The sequence below is a fragment of the Mustelus asterias genome, chromosome 10 (assembly GCF_964213995.1).
Source record: "Mustelus asterias chromosome 10, sMusAst1.hap1.1, whole genome shotgun sequence".
In the NCBI taxonomy this organism is placed as follows: Eukaryota; Metazoa; Chordata; class Chondrichthyes; order Carcharhiniformes; family Triakidae; genus Mustelus; species Mustelus asterias.
In genome coordinates, this window is record NC_135810.1 from 96,542,840 (window position 1) to 96,563,990 (window position 21,151).

The 21,151-nt window shown below is 39.3% G+C and overlaps 1 protein-coding gene across 14 annotated transcripts in view; it reads left to right on the forward strand.

Moving 5' to 3' along the window:
• nbeaa (neurobeachin a) overlaps positions 1-21,151 on the forward strand; it is an 812,689-nt gene that overhangs the window by 228,906 nt on the left and 562,632 nt on the right. For 9 of the 14 annotated variants that reach the window (XM_078222243.1, XM_078222244.1, XM_078222247.1 and 6 more), the window contains 7 exons: positions 236-315; positions 599-661; positions 3,220-3,317; positions 4,794-4,886; positions 4,968-5,045; positions 11,827-11,935; positions 18,787-18,868. In XM_078222243.1, the coding sequence (XP_078078369.1) occupies positions 236-315; positions 599-661; positions 3,220-3,317; positions 4,794-4,886; positions 4,968-5,045; positions 11,827-11,935; positions 18,787-18,868 (603 nt within the window). The remainder of the gene's footprint in view (positions 1-235; positions 316-598; positions 662-3,219; positions 3,318-4,793; positions 4,887-4,967; positions 5,046-11,826; positions 11,936-18,786; positions 18,869-21,151) is intronic. The other 5 variants (XM_078222248.1, XM_078222257.1, XM_078222254.1 and 2 more) reach the window with 1 other exon arrangement.

Genomic DNA, 21,151 nt, shown 5'->3' on the forward strand with positions numbered 1-21,151 from the left:
ACTCTGTAAAGTTTGTTTTCTTAAACTGACACAAGTTGCTTTAGATGTTGCCTGAATTTTTACAACTCTTTAGAAAGAAAACCTTTAAAATCTGCTTTTAAAGATCCATTTGTATGTTTCAGGAATTTGCTTAACATGAAAAGAGTGCAGGTCCTGGAAATGGACTTATAGACTTAAACATTTCTGGAACTAACATTTGAAAGTGCATGACAGAAAATATTCTTTTTGTTTTAAGATGGCCCTCGTCCATCTCAGAAAGAAATTATTTCATTACGGGCTTTTATGCTGCTATTTTTGAAGCAACTAATTTTGAAGGTAAGAACTGAAATTTATATTAAAAGTTTGAATTGATTTGCTTTTCTGTAAATTCTGATTTAGATCAGTTAGATTAGTGAAATCAGGAAAGATCATTCCTGTGCATAAAACAAAATTCATTGCATATTTCCTACAATTGCATTGTATCAAGAATTTAGTGAAAATGCTGAAAATATGTTTGGTGCTTAAAAAAAACTGTCCGAGTTGATCTAATATTTGGTGATCTGACTATGTATTGTGTGCAGTTGTTAGAATATAAATTGTCAACTACTTTTTTTAATAGGATCGTGGTGTGAAGGAAGATGAACTTCAAAGTATTCTGAACTACCTGTTAACCATGCATGAGGTAAGTTCCGAAAAAATTGACATTTCTTCTTTTTTCTTACAACATAATCATATTAATCAGGATAAGAAATGCAAAAATAGGAAAATAGCACTATAAATATATGCATTATAGATATTTATTGGGGTTCTCTCTTATAAGTCTTAAGTAATTTTGACATATAAAGTGTGCTTGTTATTCTCAATAGGCTTAATGAATTAATTGGAGTACACAGCCATACAAATCAGGAAAGTCCTAGTTTCAGTCCAAGATCTATTGTAAGTTAGTTCATTACAGTGCATGTATCTGGATGTTAGGAGAGGAAGGGATTGCATTTAGTTGAAATAATTTCCATGGCCAGATAGCCCATGTGTATAGTCTGGGCCAAGGTTTCCGAAACGTTTCTGGCCATGGAACCCTTTTGACCTCATAAGTGTATTCATGGAACACCGAAGAAATATGCTTATTATGTTAAAAAGTTAAGCCCACAAAATTTGATAGCTTTTGCGTAATAGGTTCAAATATACAAAAACAAATTTATAAAAGTATTTTTTATTTCTTAAATGTACATATTTATTATAATTAAAATGTTCTCTTATTTAACAAAGTACTTAAATTTGATCGTTTTGTCATTTTCAATGAGGGGTCATGCTACCCTTTTGCTCTCAAATTTGTTTAATTTTTAGGAGTGCTGCTGGAAAGCTGGATTCTCATTTCAGATGCACACTCACTCTCACCTCTCAAATGCGCACTCTCATCTCGCTCTCTCATGCACATGAGCACTCACCCCTTTCTCTCACACTCTTACCTTTCTCTCTTACCTCTCTCTCTCTCACACACCGTCAGCTCTCTATCTTTCACACAAACCCCTCATCTCACGCTGTCTCACACATTTACACAACAACACCTCTATCACTCACACACCCTTCTCTCACAGACAGATGCATGCAAGCACACACATACACTATCTCACCTGTCTCCCCCTTTCCCTGAGACCCATCTCTCTCACACTCACCTCTCTCTCACACTCACCTCTCTCTTTCACACTCACCTCACCTTCTCTCACACACACTCACCTCCCACTCTCTCACATTCACACATACACAGTCACCTTTCTCTCTTTTTCAAAAAACACACTCACCTCTCATGGTGGCACAATGGTTAGCATGCTGCCTCACGGTGCCAGGGACCTGGGTTCAAGTCCCGGGGCTTGGGTCACTGTCTGTGCGGAGTCTGTTGTTCTCCCTGTGTCTGCATGGGTTTCCTCCTACAGTCCAACAGATGTGCTTGTTAGGTACATTGATCATGCTAAATTTACCCTCAGTGCACCCGAACAGTGTCGGAGTGTGGCGACTAGGGAATTTTCCCAGTAACTTCATTGCTGTGTTAATGTAAGCCTACTTGTGACACTAATAAATAAACTTAAACTTGCTCACCACGTATTTGCTTCCCCACCTGCACCAGCTCCACTGCCTACCTTGCTCCGCATGCACAGTCTGGATGTTAGAGGACTTTTTTCCTGCTGTTTTCAGTTTTTCCAATCAGAGACTGGCTTGTCACTGCATTGGCTGCTCTCTCTGCCAATACAGGGAGAACACAGAAAGAAGTCTCACAACGCCAGGTTAAAGTCCAACAGATTTATTTGGTAGCAAATACCATAAGCTTTCGGAGCACTGCTCCTTCATCAGATGGAGGGAGTGGAAATGTTGCTACCAAATAAATCTGTTGGACTTTAACCTGGTGTTGTGAGACTTCTTACTGTGTTTACTCCAGTCCAACGCCGGCATCTCCACATCATGACTACAGGGAGAAACCAGCCTCTGGGTCAGCAACTTCATGGCATTTTCTGAGTTTTGTACATACGTCTTGCCTACCACAACCGCTGAATGTATGCAATGGAACCCCAAGGTTCTGCAGAACCAAGTTTGGGATATACTGGTCTAGACCCAATGATTAAAATAAGCCATTTGCAAAGTTACAATCCTCACAAAACTGCATCAGAGGCAGAAATCAACAACTTAAGGAGAAGAAGAAATTGGAAAGGGGAGTAAAACTTTTATTTAGTTTTGTAAAATCAGTTGCAATCTGAAATCTTGAAATTATTGGAGCATAAATGTGGCAATATATTTTAAAGACCATAACAACTTAAATTTACAGCATTGACTTACATTTATATAGCACCTTTAACACAACAAAATATCCCAAAGTGCTTCACAGAAGCATTTTTAAAAAAGTATGACACCAAGTCACAAAGGTAATTAGGTCAGATGACCAAAAGCTTGGTCAAAGAGGTATGTTTTGAGATGTCTTAGAGGAAAGCAAATTGGTCCACCACCCTCATGTATTTTGAACTTGGTAGGAAGTTACTGTTGAGCAATATCTCTAAATTGAAGAGAGTTTTATTTTGTCTGGGGAAAAAAGAAAATTACTGTGGATGCTGGAATCTGAAATGAGGGGTCATCCAGACTCGAAACGTTAGCTCTGGTTCTCTCTCCACAGATGCTGTCAGACCCGCTGAGGTTTTCCAAAATATTTATTTATTTTGTCTGTTTTGCTGACTGGCTTTCTATTCCATGAAACAGGATGAAAATATTCATGATGTCCTGCAGCTGCTGGTTGCACTGATGTCAGAGCACCCTGCATCAATGATACCTGCTTTTGATCAACGAAATGGAATACGGTGAGGACATATATATATACCATAGCTGCCAATAAATCAAATAGGGAATTCAGGCGAAACGGCTTTATCCAAAGAATGGTAAGGATGTGGAAATCATAGAATCCTTACAGTACAGGAGGAAGCCATTCAGCCCATCGAGCCTTTACCAGCAACAATCCCACCCAGGCCCTAACCCCATAACATTACGTATTTACCCTTCTAATCCCGCTGACACTAAGGGACAATTTAGCAAAGCCAATCAACCAGGGTGGCATGGTGGCAGAGTGGTTAGCAATGCTGCCTCACAGCACCAGGGACCCGGGTTCAATTCTGGCCTCAGGATACTGTCTGTGTGGAGTTTGCACAATATCCCTGTGTCTGTGTGGGTTTCCCCCAGGTTCTCCGGATTCCTCCCACAGTCCAAAGATATGCGGGTTAGGTTGATTGGCCGTGTTAAATTGACCCTCTTGTCAGGGGCTTAGCAGGGTAAATATGTGGGGTTATGGAAATAGAGCTTGGGTGGGATTGTGGTCGGTATAGACTTGATGGGCCGAATGGCCTCCTTCTGCACTGTAAGGATTCTAACCCACACATCTTTGGACTGTGAGAGGAAACTGGAACACCTGGAGGAAACCAACGCAGACACAGGGAGAACGTGCAAACTCCACAGTCACCCAAGGTCGGAGTTGAACCCAGATCCCTGGTGCTGTGAGGCAGCAGTGCTAACCACTGTGCCACCATGCCACCCACAATGCTACCTCAAGGACAGTTGAGGCAAATAAACAGATGAAATTAAAAGAAAGCTAGATAAACGTGAGAGGGAAAGGAATAGAAGGATATGTTGGTAGTGCTAGATGAAGAGTTGTGGTACGTGTGAGGCAAAGATTAGTTTGGCTGAATGACCCGTTTCTATACTGTAGACCCTTTAACATTTGCCTGTTGCTGATTGCAGCATGAGCTTTACTAGTTGTTCAATAGTTGTCATTTTTATTCAATCTGCAGCTTTTCATTGTGAAAAAAATATCTATTTCTTGTGTTAACGTTGCCTTTCAAATGAAATAATTGAGTGTCCAAATAAAAATTGTCAATTTTAAAAGCGTTTGCGATAGTGCCTTGAAAATATATCATACTTTTGAAATTTGTCAAATTTCTCTGCCAAAAAAAACACCTATTTTTGTTAGATTTCCACATCTGGAGTAGAGACTATTTTCTTTAAAATTTTCAGACTTTGAAATTATCTGAACATATTGAAATACTTTTTCACAGGGTATCCACATTTCAAAAGAGACAGAAGAACATGTTACCTTGTTCGGTTTTTTTTTAAAAGAACAATTTTAGGGTGACATATTCAGCTTTAGATAACAAGTATGTGAAAGTTGTAAAAAGTTTGTAAGTGAAAAATGACTCTGATTTTATTTGTTTCAGAAATACTATTCATACTGATCTGTGTTTTAGTAAATCATTGTAATTAATATGATATCTTTATTGTCCCATCAGGGTTATTTACAAGTTACTGGCTTCAAAAAGTGAAAGCATTCGAGTTCAAGCATTGAAGGTTCTGGGGTACTTCCTTAAACACCTTGGTCACAAGTGAGTACGTCCAAATTCATTTTCAAAGAATTTTTCATTTCTTTTAAGGTAAATCCACTCTATTCTTTCCATGTTCTCAAGCTGCAAGAAGCCTTTGGAATGCAAGAGCCATAACAGTGTGGAGAGCCATTACAGCTTCAGTGAGAGTGATTGGACAAAGTATTGAAACTTTCATTTTTATATTGTAATTAATGTATTTTGGGTTGAAACTTATCTCAATATGCTTAGTTTTAGCAGTTCAACACTAGTCCTCTTTTGAACCTGTTTATTTGGTGCCCTATGATCCAGTTTGAACTGGTATTAAGTAGCTAGTTATGAAAGAAGCATAACAAATGGAAAGAAAAGTAGACGATGGTTATGAATACTAAAAACACTATTGGAGAAGAATCAAGAGATGTCAAAAAATATTAGAAACACACAAAATTAATGAGGCTTAATACAACAAAAATTTAGCCAAATTTGACAAGAACATAAGAACATAAGAAATAGGAGCAGGAGTAGGCCATCTAGCCCCTCGAGCCTGCCCTGCCATTCAATAAGATCATGGCTGATCTGAAGTGGATCAGTTCCACTTACCCGCCTGATCCCTATAACCCCTAATTCCCTTACCGATCAGGAATCCATTTATCCGTGATTTAAACATATTCAACGAGGTAGCCTCCACCACTTCAGTGGGCAGAGAATTCCAGAGATTCACCACCCTCTGAGAGAAGAAGTTCCTCCTCAACTCTGTCCTAAACTGCCCCCCCTTTATTTTGAGGCTGTGCCCTCTAGTTCTAGTTTCCTTTCTAAGTGGAAAGAATCTCTCCACCTCTACCCTATCCAGCCCCTTCATTATCTTATAATCTATAAGATCCCCCCTCAGCCTTCTAAATTCCAACGAATACAAACCCAATCTGCTCAGTCTCTCCTCATAATCAACACCCCTCATCTCTGGTATCAACCTGGTGAACCTTCTCTGCACTCCCTCCAAGGCCAATATATCCTTCCGCAAATAAGGGGACCAATACTGCACACAGTATTCCAGCTGTGGCCGCACCAATGCCCTGTACACATGCAGCAAGACATCTCTGCTTTTATATTCTATCCCCCTTGCGATATAGGCCAACATCCCATTTGCCTTCTTGATCACCTGTTGCACCTGCAGACTGGGTTTTTGCGTCTCATGCACAAGGACCCCCAGATCCCTTTGCACAGTAGCATGTTGTAATTTTTTTCCATTTAGATAATAATCCAATTTGCTATTATTTCTTCCAAAGTGAATAACCTCGCATTTGTTAACGTTATACTCCATCTGCCAGATCCTCGCCCACTCACTCAGCCTGTCCAAATCTCTCTGCAGACCTTCTACGCCTTCCACACAATTCACTTTTCCACTTATCTTTGTGTCGTCTGCAAACTTTGTTACCCTACACTCAGTCCCCTCCTCCAGATCGTCTATATAAATGGTAAATAGTTGAGGCCCCAGTACCGATCCCTGTGGCACGCCACTAGTTACCATCCGCCAACCAGAAAAGCACCCATTTATTCTGACTCTCTGCTTCCTGTCGGATAGCCAATCCCCAATCCACACTAACACCCTACCCCCAACTCCGTGTGACCCAATCTTCTTCAGCAACCTGATGAAATATATCCTAGGATTCTTTGGGAGGCAAGGGATGAGATAGCAGAGCCTTTGGCTTTGATCTTTGCGTCCTCACTGTCCACGGGGGTGGTGCCAGAGGACTGGAGAGTGGCGAATGTGGTTCCTCTGTTTAAGAAAGGGAATAGAAATGACCCTGGTAATTATAGGCTGGTGAGTCTTACTTCGGTGGTCGGTAAGTTGATGGAAAAGGTCCTTAGGGATAGGATTTACGACCATTTAGAAAGATGCAGCTTAATCCGGGATAGTCAGCACGGATTTGTGATATAATTTTTTGAGGAGGTAACTAAGTGTGTAGATGAAGGTAGTGCAGTTGATGTCATATACATGGATTTTAGTAAGGCGTTTGATAAAGTCCCCCACGGTCGGCTTATGAAGAAAGTAAGGATGTGTGGGATAGAGGGAAGTTTGGCCGATTGGATAAGTAACTGGCTATCTAACAGAAGACAGAGGGTGGTGGTGGATGGAAAATTTTCGGACTGGAAACCGGTTACCAGCGGAGTGCCACAGGGACCAGTGCTTGGTCCTCTGCTATTTGTAATTTTTATAAATGACTTGGAGGAGGGGGCTGAAGGGTGGATCAGTAAATTTGCTGATGACACCAAGATTGGTGGAGTAGTGGGTGAGGTGGAGGGCTGTTGTAGGCTGCAAAGAGATATAGATAGGATGCAGAGCTGGGATGAGAAATGGCAAAAGGAGTTTAACCCTGACAAATGCGAGGTGATTCATTTTGGTAGGACAAATTTAAATGTGGATTACAGGGTCAAAGGTAGGGTTCTGAAGAATGTGGAGGAACAGAGAGATCTTGGGGTTCATATCCAGAGATCTCTGAAGGTTGCCACTCAAGTGGATAGAACCGTGAAGAAGGCCTATAGTGTGTTGGCGTTCATTAAGAGGGGGTTGGAGTTTAAGAGCCGTGGGGTTATGCTGCAACTGTACAGGACCTTGGTGAGACCACATTTGGAATATTGTGTGCAGTTCTGGTCACCTCACTACAAGAAGGATGTGGAGACACTGGAAAGAGTGCAAAGGAGATTTACCAGGATACTGCCTGGTTTGGAGGGTAGGTCTTATGAGGAAAGGTTGAGGGAACTTGGGCTTTTCTCTTTGGAGCGGAGAAGGTTGAGAGGAGACTTGATAGAGGTTTATAAGATGATGAGGGGGATAGATAGAGTGAACGTTCAAAGACTATTTCCTCGGTTGAATGGAGCGGTAACGAGGGGGCATAACTATAGGGTTCATGGTGGGAGATATAGGAAGGATGTCCGAGGTGGGTTTTTTACTCAGAGAGTGGTTGGGGTGTGGAATGGACTGCCTGCAGTGGAGTCAGAAACTTTAGGAACATTTAGGAACATTTAAGAAGCTATTGGATAGGCACATGGAGTACTTCGGGATGATAGGGAGGAAATAGCTTGATCTGGGTTTCAGACAAAGCTCGGCACAACATCGTGGGCCGAAGGGCCTGTTCTGTGCTGTACTGTTCTATGTTCTATGTTTTGTGAGGCACCTTATCAAACGCCTTTTGGAAATCCAAAAACACCGCATCCACCGGTTCCCCTCCGTCAACCGCACTAGTCACATCTTCATAAAAATCCAACAAGTTCGTCAAGCACGACTTTCCCCTCATGAATCCATGCTGCGTCTGCTTAATCGAACCATTCTTATCCAGATGGCCTGCTATTTCTTCTTTAATGATGGATTCCAGCATTTTCCCAACTACAGACGTTAAGTTAACCGGCCTGTAGTTACCCGCCTTTTGTCTATTTCCTTTTTTAAACAGCGGCATAACATTAGCCGTTTTCCAATCCGCCGGCACTACCCCAGAATCCAACGAATTTTGATAAATAACCACTAACGCATCCGCTATTACCTCTGACATTTCTTTCAGTACCCTGGGATGCATTCCATCCGGGCCTGGGGACTTGTCCACCTCCAGTCCCGTTAGTCTACCAAGCACTGCCTCCCTGGTAACATTAATTGTATTGAGTACCTCTCCTCCTACCAACCCTCTATCGTTAATATTCGGTAAACTATTTGTGTCTTCCACCGTGAAGACCGACACAAAAAACTTATTTAAAGTTTCAGCCATTTCCTCATTTCCCACTATTAAATCCCCCCTCTCGTCCTCCAAGGGTCCAACATTCACTCTTGCCACTCTATTCCTTTTTATATATTTGTAAAAGCTTTTACTATCATTTTTTATATTTAGAGCTAGACTAGCTTCATAACCTATCTTTCCTTTCTTTATCGCTTTCTTAGTCGTTCTTTGTTGTTTCTTAAAGTTTTCCCAATCTTCCGATTCTCCACTAATTTTGGCCACTCTGTACGCATCGGTCTTTAATTTAATACTCTCCTTAATTTCCTTCGTTATCCACGGCTGGTTGTCCCTTTTCTTACAGCCCTTCTTTATCACCAGAATATATTGTTGCTGAGTACTGAAAAGGATTTCCTTAAAAATCCTCAGCTGTCCTACCTACCAGTCTGCTCTCCCAGTCCACCTTAGCCAATTTAGCCCTCATCCTATCGTACTTCCCTCTGTTCAAACAGAGGACAGTGGTATGGGACCCTACTTTCTCCTCTTCCATTTGTATCAGAAATTCGACCATATTGTGATCACTTGACCCAAGAGGGTCCTTCACAAGAACATCCTTAATTCGACCTACCTCGTTACACATTACCAGATCTAAGATAACTCGTTCCCTCGTCGGTTCTGTAACATACTGTTCAAGGTAACTATCCCAACAGCATTCTAAGAACTCTTCCTCCATCCCACCCCTTCCAACTTGAGTCAGCCAATCAATATGCAGGTTGAAGTCCCCCATGATTATTGCCGTTCCGTTTTTGCACGCATCCATTATTTGCTTGTTTATAGCCCTCCCCGCCTCAACATTATTATTTGGGGGCCTATAGACCACGCCTACTAGTGTCTTTCTCCCCCTACTATTCCTTATCTCTACCCATAACGATTCCACGTTTTGTCCCTTAGAGCCTATGTCATCCCTCACTACTACCCTGATATTATCTTTTATTAACAGAGCTACCCCACCACCTTTTCCTTCCTGTCTATTCTTCCTAAATGCCTGATACCCCTGGATATTCATCTCCCAGTCCTGGTCTCCGTGCAGCCACGTTTCTGTAACGGCCATGATGCATATGAGTACACAAGCATTCAAAACATACTTGGATGGCTAAAATACTGGATGCAGCTGCTATAATGGAAATGTGGCTTGAAATTGGTCAGGGCTGGTAATATTCCTGGTTATCATGGTCAGGAGAGAAAAAGGGAGTAGAGTTGCAGTGTTAGTGAAGAATTTCCTAACTGTGCTAGAATATGTGGATGCCCCAGAGGGTTGCACTAAGGCAGTATGTATGTGAGTGGAATTAAAAGATGGAAAGGGAAGTACATCGCAGTAGTGTTTAAATACAAGTAGAGACGTTCAGCCAGTTTACATGATAAGGGCTACAGGACAATTATATCAAGACAATTAACAATAGAAACTATAATAAAGATAGTGCATATGTTCAAAGTAGAAAATGATTTTTTGGAATGTAATCAGGACTGGTTCTCAGAACAGTCTGCTCTCAGTCCAACTAGGGAAGGAATTATTTGGAGGAAATAAAGGGGGCATATAACTGACCAGAGTAGAACAACAGTTTGAGAAATAGTGACCACAACATAATTAGGGTCAGTTTAAGAATGGAAGTGGATGATAAATAGCTGAAACGAAGCCTGCTGATTGGAAAAAAGTCAGTGATCAATAGGATAAGAAGTGAATTGTCCCCAGTTATTTGGGTTGACAATTCAACAATAACAAATATTCTAGTATCTGATCTTCCAAAGGTTTTTTTATCACTATATTTTTTAGTTCAATGATGGGATTCAAATTTCAATGTGATTTTAAAAAATATATTCTTGATCATGACCAGTGCATCTAGGGTATATTTTGTTGCTTCCTACCATGAAGATGGAGTGATGGGGAGCAATGTGGAATCATCTTTTTGCTCTTCTGCACTATGAATGAGAGTGGCTTGGGAGCAAGTGATACATTTTTACCCAATACTTCCCACAACTTTGAAGTCAGCAAACAAAACTGGAAGAAGAACTGTTGTTGCTTTTTATAAGGTGATGTTTTAATATCTGGATTTAGCAGTCTTGATTGAATCATTTCCCTGGATGGATCGGCAGTTGGAGAAATTAAATTATTCTCTTCCAACGTCTGTTAATCTTTAACATTAACATATCAAATATGTTTTGTCTTGCTACCAATCAATAATTAAAACCACAGCACTGACTGACTGGTATGAGCTTGGGTAAATGGATAAAATGCCCATTGAACTTCAATTCTTTGGTTCATTTTGTTTCAAACATAATTGGGATTTCAATACTGAAGACTAAAAATCAGGAGTCAAGTGTTCAATTTTGCAAGTGGAAGCAGCTTCCAGTTTAATTACCAATTTTGAAAACCGAAATAAAGCCACAAAGTTTCCTGTTTGTAACAGGATAAATACTCTGCTTTAATTGCACATGCCTTTGTGGAGAGGAATGTGTTTGTGAAACCAAATGATCAATGTGGGGTGGGGAAGGAAAAATAACTGTCTATGAATTATCAAATGGATCCCTGAAAACTTGGTTTCAACCGGGGTTCCTCCTTCAAGCATCATGAATCAAAAGTAACTACAACCAAATGATCAAAGTGGGGTGGGGAAGGAAAAATAACTGTCCATGAATTAGCAAATGGATTCCTGAAAACTTGGTTTCAACCAGCGTTCCTCCTTCAAGCGTCATGAATCAAAAGTAACTACTGGTTTTCATCCTATGGTTGTTTGCGGTTTATTGTGGGTTCAGAGTGGCTACGTACCACATGTACATATGTAACATTTAGTCCACTTAAAGTAAAGAAATCATTGTGGAAATTCTTTGAAACATTGTGTTATTGAACAGATGCAAGTCGATATTATTAAATGTCTTGACTATTCTAAATTTCTGACTTTTCAGAAACTACAACCACTGAAAAATGAGCAGTAACATTTGTATTAAGTTATTGAGTCTTCTTTATGAGGTGTCAATAGATCATAATCTTAACGTGGCTCTAATATTGCTCTTGAGTGAAAGTGGTAAAAGGAAAGTCCGAAATTGGAAAACCTGAGTATTGCAAATAGGAGCCTTTGTGGTCTGATTTGGAAAATGGACTTAACAAAAGTGACTCCTAAATGAAGGCAACATGGATTTAGTTAAATTTTTCATCACAGTGCAAAATGAATGAGTGCCGTCATGTCTAGTCTAATTGACTCTTTCAGAAGGAAGGTGGAGATCATGCACACGCACAGTCTATTCACTTTGCTTGGAGAAAGGCTAATGCTGCACACCAATACTCTTACTGTAACAACGTACAACACACTTTATGAGGTAAGGCATTGAACACTAAGAGACAACCATGTCAACTAATGTAAATGTTGTGAGAAGTATATGCTAGATACAGTGCCATTCAAAGGTGAATTTATTGCTGTTTTTTCCCTGCAGCTGTAACAACAGTAAATATTTATTTTTGTTTAGAGTATTTATCAATTCCTGCATTCTGATTGTATTTGTGCAGTAAAGGTAAAGTTGCAATAGTCTAGGTATTTTGTACAGTACATTTTTCTTATTCATAGTAAAAATATATGTAAGGGACTGAGGAAAATTTGTGGGGAAGACATTTACCAGTGTTCTTTGTCCCTTGTGGGTTTCAGTGTCCTGTTTGCCGGGCGGGTGCTGTGAACAGGATGCTGTTGGTTGAGTGATGTGGGCTGGGCCAATGGAATTGCTCTGGGGGTGGGAGGAAAAAAAGGCGCCAGGAAGTGAAGCAGAGCTGTAGAGGGAGAGAGCTGAAGAGGGAGAGAGCTGAAGAGGCAGAGTGGAGAGAGAGAGCTTTTTCCAGGCAGTGAGAATTCGGTTTGGAGTGTTCTTTTCATTACTGCCGAGGAGGACAGCCTTCAGCGCACGCGACCTACTTTGCTGCACGGATAGCTCGCGGCACCTCTGCCTCCTGCGGCATCATCTTCCACACATGTGTCTCTTCTGGACTGTGTGTGTGTGTCGTGAGTAACTGGTGGGGACTATACAATCCAACTGGAACAGTATCTACAAATGTGTTACTGAGGATGAGTTTCCCCATGTGTGCACCAACGGATGGGCCCCAACAGTTATAGATCAGAGCTCACTGTTTTATGTCTGTTAATTACATTTGTTATTAAATTTATTTTTGATATTCCGGTTACAGTACTGACATTTATGGGTAAACAGGGAATTAGCCAAATCAACATCAACCGCTAGGAATTCGGGATCCTGTTGATTGAATATTTAAATAGTAGCCCCATATAGTGGTCAGCAGGGGGTTACATATATTTTTCATAAGTTGATCATTTCTGGAATAATTTGTGTATTTATACTTGCTGTTCATAGGTATAAATGCTTGGGCTTTACTATTAGTCCCCATTTACAGCATGTAGTTAATTGGAGATCATGTGGATGATTCTTAATAGCCACTTGAAGCGGCCCAGTCTGTTATATTTTTAATACAATTGCTATGACAACTTGGGATCGACATGAATGCATTCCTACATTGGTCATAAGCCAAACAATTAAAAAATTGAGACGTCTGCTATGTCCCGCTCTTGAAAGGCAGAAATTACTTGCTGTTAGGCTAGTACTAATACAGAAACCAAATGAATCAACAAATACTGAATTGTACAACTCTTCAATAAACAATCTGAATTAGTCCATAATAGATTAAATAGCCTTTTTGAATTCAGTCCATGGAGCCTAATAAGTATCAGGTGAAAAACTCAGGTAGATTTGATGTTGTACAGTGATGGCACATATCTCAGTATTTCTATGGAAATTGGTTTTCCTAAGAGAACTAAAACTTATATGAGGGTTTCTCAGTAATTATTCAATTAAAAAACCTCAAGTCAGAGTTATTAATCTTACAAAAGCTACAGATGTAAGAAATATTGCATTGAATAATGATGAACAAATGTTTGAAGGTCACCTGGGATGAACTGAGGAGTGTATGCTAAACCTTGAAATGAAAAGATTATTCTTCATGTTGAAGATTTTAAAAAAATGGATAGGAAATGAAATAAATGGAAGCTAGAAACAGATTTATGGACAGCAGTGTTAACTATTCTATATCTTCATCATATTTACGTTAGGTAGGACCTTGTGATATTGCCTCAATATAATGTTTAAATACAAACTCCAGACTGTGATTCGTATTTTAGTTAAAGAACTTAGGATGCACCTGGTGTGAGTGTTCTTCTATTTGGAAAAATTATAATATGACCAGGACATATTTATATCACAGATTTAACACGTTTATGTTCTACACAACATTATGTTACTATCAAATAGAAATGTGTATCTCCAGTAATTAAATATTAGAATATGTATAATGGAGGAACATAGAATCATTCCATTGCAACAAAACCTTTGATATCCTTTTCAAAGTTTAAAGTTTTTGAAGTTGAAAGTTAAAGGGTTAAAGTTTTTTAAAGTTTATTTATTAGTGACACAGGTAGGCTTACATTAACACTGCAATGAAGTTCCTGTGAAAATCCCCTAGTTGCCACATTCCAGTGCCTGTTTGGGTCCACTGAGGCAGTATTTACATACCATTGTGAAAGATATGCATTTAGAAACTATGAATTTCTGTCTCTATTAAAGTTTACTGTTGTTTCTGATGCTGCACCTAAGCTAAATGTGCTCCCATTTATGTTTTGATTTCTAACTGTCATTAGTCAATAAACCTAACCCTCACTGTACATTATGACTTACTCTTACCAAAAACAGATTTAATATTGACCAGGATGGTTGGAAAGATAGGAAAGAAAGGTCTCGTTGCCTACTGTTGTTTAACCGTTGCTAGTCAAAAGCATTGAAAATACCATCACGTGGTATAGGCATAGGAAAGGGAAGTATTTTGTTTCTGGATGTGAAGTGTGCTGAAGTGATAGGCAGTCTTATGATCAAGTTGCAGAGCTTAATTAGCTAATAGTTTGCTACATTTTTGGATTATTTCATTTGAGAATGATAGGATTGGACCCGCAAAGATTTATGTCTGTACTGTATGTGGTTGTTATCTGGATAAGTACCTTCATTTGTTCAATTTGTACATAAGGTGAGAAATTGAAATTGGAGCTTTCCGGGGAATATAGTAATGAAATCCATCAAGAATACTCCAGAGTTAGATCACAATGACCCACGATTAAAACAGTGTTCATAGAAACCACATGTACTGAATAAAACACAATAGAAAATACTTTGGGCGGTATTTTACAGCCTCGCTCATCCCAAAACTGTAAAATCCTGCCCAAGGTCAATGGACTTCCCCATGCTCTGCCCCTCGCCCACTCCGATTTCCGTGGCGGCGGGCCAGTAAAATTCCGGCCTTTAAATCTACTCTCCCATCCAAGAGGGAATTGAAATAGTTAAATAGTGCAGAACACTAGAGACTGGCTCTTCTTTTGATATTTCAGAGAGAAAAATATCAAATTATACTTCAAAATGAAACTGTTGCGCACCACAGTTGAGAGAAGATCATATGCATGCCTATGGCAGAAGTATTATAAAGGGATACCCATGAGATATTCCTCCCATTTAAGATGGCAAATTTGTATTCATATATGGATGCTGAACTTGTTTTCAAGAATGCCGATCTCAGTACAATAAAGAACCTAATGGCCTGGATTTTTCTCTTAGCAGCCTAGAATTGGTGTTTGCCATTCATCCCATTGGCAGCTTCCCAGAGTTTTTGTGGGCTTGTCAGCAGAGATTTCCTCCAGAGTCATAGAGTCACAGAGTCATAGAGGTTCACAGCATGGAAACAGGCCCTTTGGCCCAATTTGATCATGCTACCCCTTTTTAAACCCCTGAGCTAGTCCCAATTGCCCACGTTTGGCCCATATCCCTCTATAGCCATCTTACCCATGTAACTGTCTAAACGCTTTTTAAAAGACAAAATTGTACCCGCCTCTACTACTTCTGGCTTGTTTCAGACACTCACCACCCTCTGTGAAGAAGTTGCCCCTCTGGACCCTTTTGTTTCTCTCCTCTCTGACCTTAAACCTATGCCCTCTAGTTTTAGATTCCCCTACCTTTGGAAAAAGATATTGACTATCTAGCTGATCTATGCCCCTCATTATTTTATAGACCTCTATAAGATCACCTCTAAGCCTCCTATGCGCCAGAGAAAAAAGTCCCAGTCTATCCAGCGTCTCCTTATAACTCAAACCATCAAGTCCCGGTAGCATCCTAGTAAATCTTTTCTGCACTCTTTCTAGTTTAATAATATCCTTTCTATAATAGGGTGACCAGAACTGTACACAGTATTTCAAGTGTGGCCTTACCAATGTCTTGTACAACTTCAACAAGACGTCCCAACTCGTGTATTTAATGTCTGACCAATGAAATCAAGCATGCCGAATGCCTTCTTCACCACTCTGTCCACCTGTGACTCCACTTTCAAGGAGCTATGAACTTGTACCCCTAGATCTCTTTGTTCTATAACTCTCCCCAATGCCCTACCATTAACTGAGTAAGTCCAAAGATGTGCGGGTTAGGTTGATTGGCCATGCTAAAAATTGCCTTTAGTGTCCTGAGATGCGTAGGTTAGAGGGATTAGTGGGTAAATATGTAGGGATATGGGGGTAGGGCCTGGGTGGGATTGTGGTCGGTGCAGACTCAATGGGCCGAATGGCCTCTTTCTGTACTGTAGGGTTTCTATGATTCTATAAAGTCCTACCCTGGTTCGATCAACCAAAATGCATCACCTCACATTTATCTAAATTAAACTCCATCTGCCATTCGTCAGCTCACTGGCCTAATTGATTAAGATCCCTAGATAACCTTTTTCACTGTCCACTATGCCACCAATCTTTGGTATCATCTGCAAACTTACTAACTATGCCTACTAAATTCTCATCCAAATCATTAATATAAATGACAAATAACAGTGGACCCAGCACCGATCCCTGAGGCACACCACTGGTCACAGGCCTCCAGTTTGAAAAACAATCCTCCACAATCACCCTCTGTCTTCTGCCATCAAGTCAATTTTGTTTCCATTTGGCTACCTCAATCTGGATCCCGTGAGATTTAACCTTATGCAACAACCTACCATGTGGTACCTTGTCAAAGGCCTTGCTAAAGTCCATGTAGACAACATCAACTGCACTGCCCTCATCTACCTTCTTGGTTACCCCTTCAAAAAACTCAATCAAATTTGTGAGACATGATTTTCCACTCACAAAGCCATGCTGACTGTCCCTAATCAGTCCTTGCGTCTCTAAATGCCTGTAGATCCTGTCTCTCAAAATACCTTCTAACAACTTACCCACTACAGATGTGAGGCTCACCGGCCTGCAGTTCCCAGGCTTTTCCCTGCAGCCCTTCTTAAACAAAGGCACAACATTTGCCACCCTCCAACCTTCAGGCACCTCACCTGTGACTATCGATGATTCAAATATCTCTGCAAAGGGACCTGCCATTTCCTACCTAGCCTCCCACAGTGTCCTGGGATACACTTCATCGGGTCCTGGGGATTTATCTACCTTGATGTGCTTTAAGACTTCCAGCACCTCCTTCTCTGCTATAAGTACACTCCTCAAGACATCACTATTTATTTCCCCAAGTTCCCTCACATTCATGCTTTTCTCAACAGTGAATACTGATGAGAAATAGCAATAGCAAGATTGAAGCAGTCTCATTGAGAAATGCATGCTGGAATTTTAGTGCCACACCTGCCCTGGAAATGGGGTGGGCGCGTCTCGCAGAGCGGAATTCTCTGTTGGCCTCGGGCAGGACTTTACGAGCCTCGTCCGAGCAAGGTCATAAAATACCGGCGGCAGAGTCTAAACCAAGGAATGTAATGCAGGGAATATGACTTAGAGTTAAATGATGTACAGTAAACTAAATAATTACTTGAGAGCATATGGGATTAAAGGAAGGATATAAAAAAGCAGGAAAAATATCAATTCCTTAAATCTTCAACATTAACTTTCTTCTGTGGAAATGAGACTCGCACTTGCAAAATTATATTTTTAGACAAGAGAGGCTGTTCAGTAATTATTACTTTTGTGGTTTCAAAACTCGCTCCTGAATGTTCAAGCCCTGACTTTCTCATCTGTTTTTAATGTGGAACTAGTGGGCAAATACAGCAAGTCCACATTGTTGCAGTCATTTCAATAACAAGTCTATGGTGAGAACTGCGGCAGCGCATTCTCTGGAGGAGCATGGTATCTCTGATAGCAACTTAATGGATTTCTGCTTTTAACTGTGTACGTGCTTACTCCATATTTCTTCCATTACAACAGTGGGACCGATACACTCATTGCAAGTTCCAGGCCAATGTTGGGAAAATAGTAGATATTATGTGTAGTTGAGAATTCGGATTAATTCTAAATACCCAACATGAGGATAATTAGCAGCTAGTGTTTTAATATGTCGTTTGAGAATAATACGAAATATTTAAGTAACATATTAATAATGTCTCTAAGAAATGAATTTCTAACATGTCAGTAAAATGAAGATGTGTTCATGAAAGATACCAGGACAAGTCAGACACAAATTATGCAGCAAAATAAATTACCCATGTGTGTCCAGGCCAGGGGATAATGCCAAATGATTAAAGCGCCTTCATTTGGTATTAGAGCCGGATTTTAAACTGGTTAGAGAAATGCTGAATCATAAGAAGCCATTTTTGGGAGAGAACTTCCGTAAAACGGACAGACAAATGACAGGTCAATATTTTACGTGTCAGATTATAATTCAAGCATCAAAATGATCATAAATAGATTATTAAATTAAACTCTGTAAATTAATTACTTGGGTGTATTTTGAGATAATTGAAATAACCAAACTGTTTAATTGGCCAAGCTTCTGGTACAAAAACGGAAATCTGTGGAGAAAACTCTGGTGCTGTTGTGTTATTGAGCCTATCTTGGATCTCTCCTTCGGCCAAAGTCTTTGTTTGTCCATTGTATGTTTTTTGCTTTGTATTTTCTATGTTTCAATAAAACTAGTTTTAAAAATACATTTTATAATGCTTTGAAGACTGAGTTTTGTTTACTTTTGCAAGACTTTACTTATCAAAGTTACTTTAGAACTTTCTAAAGTAATCCAACCACCAAAATAGAATTCCCCACTTCACTATGGATATTGAATGAAGGTTTGCTTGTTACCGTGAAGGATTATGTTAATGTCTTTTATTTTTTGTTTAGATTTTGACTGAACAAGTGTGCACACAAGTTGTTCATAAACCTCATCCAGAACCTGACTCAACAATAAAAATTCAAAATCCAAGTAAGTATAGATAATATTTATCTCATTTATTCATGCAATCATTTGAGTACTAATAGTTTGAACCTATGTTAAATAGTTTCAGAAAAGGAAAGCCCAACAAAATTTACCTCCGATACAGTACAGCTGTAGAGCAGTATTGACAAAAGCCTGGATGACTATAATTTGATGAAATCATAATGTACATTGAAGATTTGTTTGCAGACTGTGTTATGTTGTGAAATAAAGAAAACAGTACTCCTTTTGTAAAATGTGATATGAAGTTGCTTTACAGGAAATGGACAAACAGAAGAGTTAGAAAATTATTTTCCCCAATTGCAGTTCAAAGTTAAGGTTGCAATGCTGTTCCCTTTAATATGCCTGGTTCTATAGCATGAAAATTTGGATAAGATCAATGTAATATCAATTAAGAAGTCAAAATCAACGCATACAATGACATATAATTCAGTATCTCTAAAAATACAGTTGACTGAGGACATCCATCAATATAAACTTAATACTCAGACGTTTACTGAATAGTGTGTGAAAGGGATTTGAAGTTCTAACTGTAAAGAGTGAAAAATTACATTTTGAATTTACTTTTAATATTGTAGTTCTTGACAACAATTAAAATTTCCAAGCCAGGCAAGTAGTTTATCATGACTGAAGTTATACTACAGAAACTGCTCGCAGACTGTAATTTCAGAAATCATGGTTTATTGTGCAGGTTGCACAATAAAGGAATTAAAAGATTTATTTAGCTGTATGTCCACCAGGAAATTTTATACTGTGGAATAATGAGTCTTCGAAACACAATGCAAGATGTGAAGTATATCTGAAGAGACTTGATAAAGACTACAACATGGATACACTGCATATAACAGCATTCAGAACAAATATTATAAAATTGAATTTCAGCAAAGTTATAGTACGTGAAACAGTAATTTTAGCAATCACCATTTTGCAATGCAATTTATTGACTAATATTTTAAATAATTTTTTGTGAAAATAACATTTTATAATTGTGGAAATTTGTATTCAGTCAGTGCACTTCTATGGCTATTTTAATCTGCATTTTAGTAATTTTTACTATTACCTCCCAATTTTGTCTTTGTGAGTTGTTTTCCTGATATTCTCTCTGATTTTGAACTTAAAATAACAAAAGTACCTTTTTATGAACTGATGCCAACTTTACATATAATCAAATTGTAGGCAGAGTTTACTCTCACTTGGTTAAGTATCACTAGTTAGTTTGAAATGGATTTAGATATACTTTGTTACTTTACTTTATTTTGGCGTTTTTGTAAGAGTACACCTTGTCAGCAATGGTTCATTTGGAATGAAACAAGCACTAATGTTAGAACCAAGGTAATTCAGTTGGAGCTGCTTATGATTTTGTTTTTCTGTCATCCGAGTCTCTGATCACATGTGGGAATTCATCACCATGTTTGATAAGTCTCCAAATAGAACTGTTAAGAAATTTTTTGAAGTAAAGTTTCTGTTTTCCTGCTAATGACACACTATAATCATAGGGCATACCCTATTAACTTTAATTGAGTCTGGCAAGTAATAAGGTGAGGGACCATATGTTTGCACAGATTTACTGCTGACATTTAAAAGCTTGCAAATTAGCAGAACAGTATAATAGTAAGCTCTCCAGAATGGACCATCCTATTGACTTGCGGAGTTATCTGGAAGTAAGGTGGAAAGAGTTGCAGCACCCAATGTCTCTTTTTCCAACTTCCATAGATATGCCAGGTTTGTTGGTCAATCATTATCAATCTCTTAGAATTCTGCTAGGCTCAGAATCCTGAATAAGGCACTGAGGATTGGACTAAATTCCAAAGGCTTATTATCATGCGTGTCATCATTTAGGTGCATCTTGCTTGAACCGTAAGTACTAATAGTTTGAACCTATGTTAAATAGTTTCAGAAAAGGAAAGCCCAACAAAATTTACCTCAGATCACTGTTCAGTATATCTGCCTTCTCTTCATATGGGCAAAAGCAAGAAACAGCACCTATACATGCATCCATGTACTGGCAAAGAGTTGGAGGAGTGGGCTTGAGTAGGACTGGAACATTAATGTCCCACAAAAAGATAGGTATAGCTTTTATTTGCAGGAAGTGAAACAAGTTAAAGGAGAAGTTGTTCAATGAAAACCAGTTCATCCAGGTGGACATGAGTGGTGGTAGATGGGAACTGGTACACCTCTGTTCAAGGAACAAATGCAGAGCTCTCAGACAGTCCTGTGTGCGGGATGGAGAAGAGAGATTGGATGTCCCTACTGAAGAGAAAGGGGTTTGTA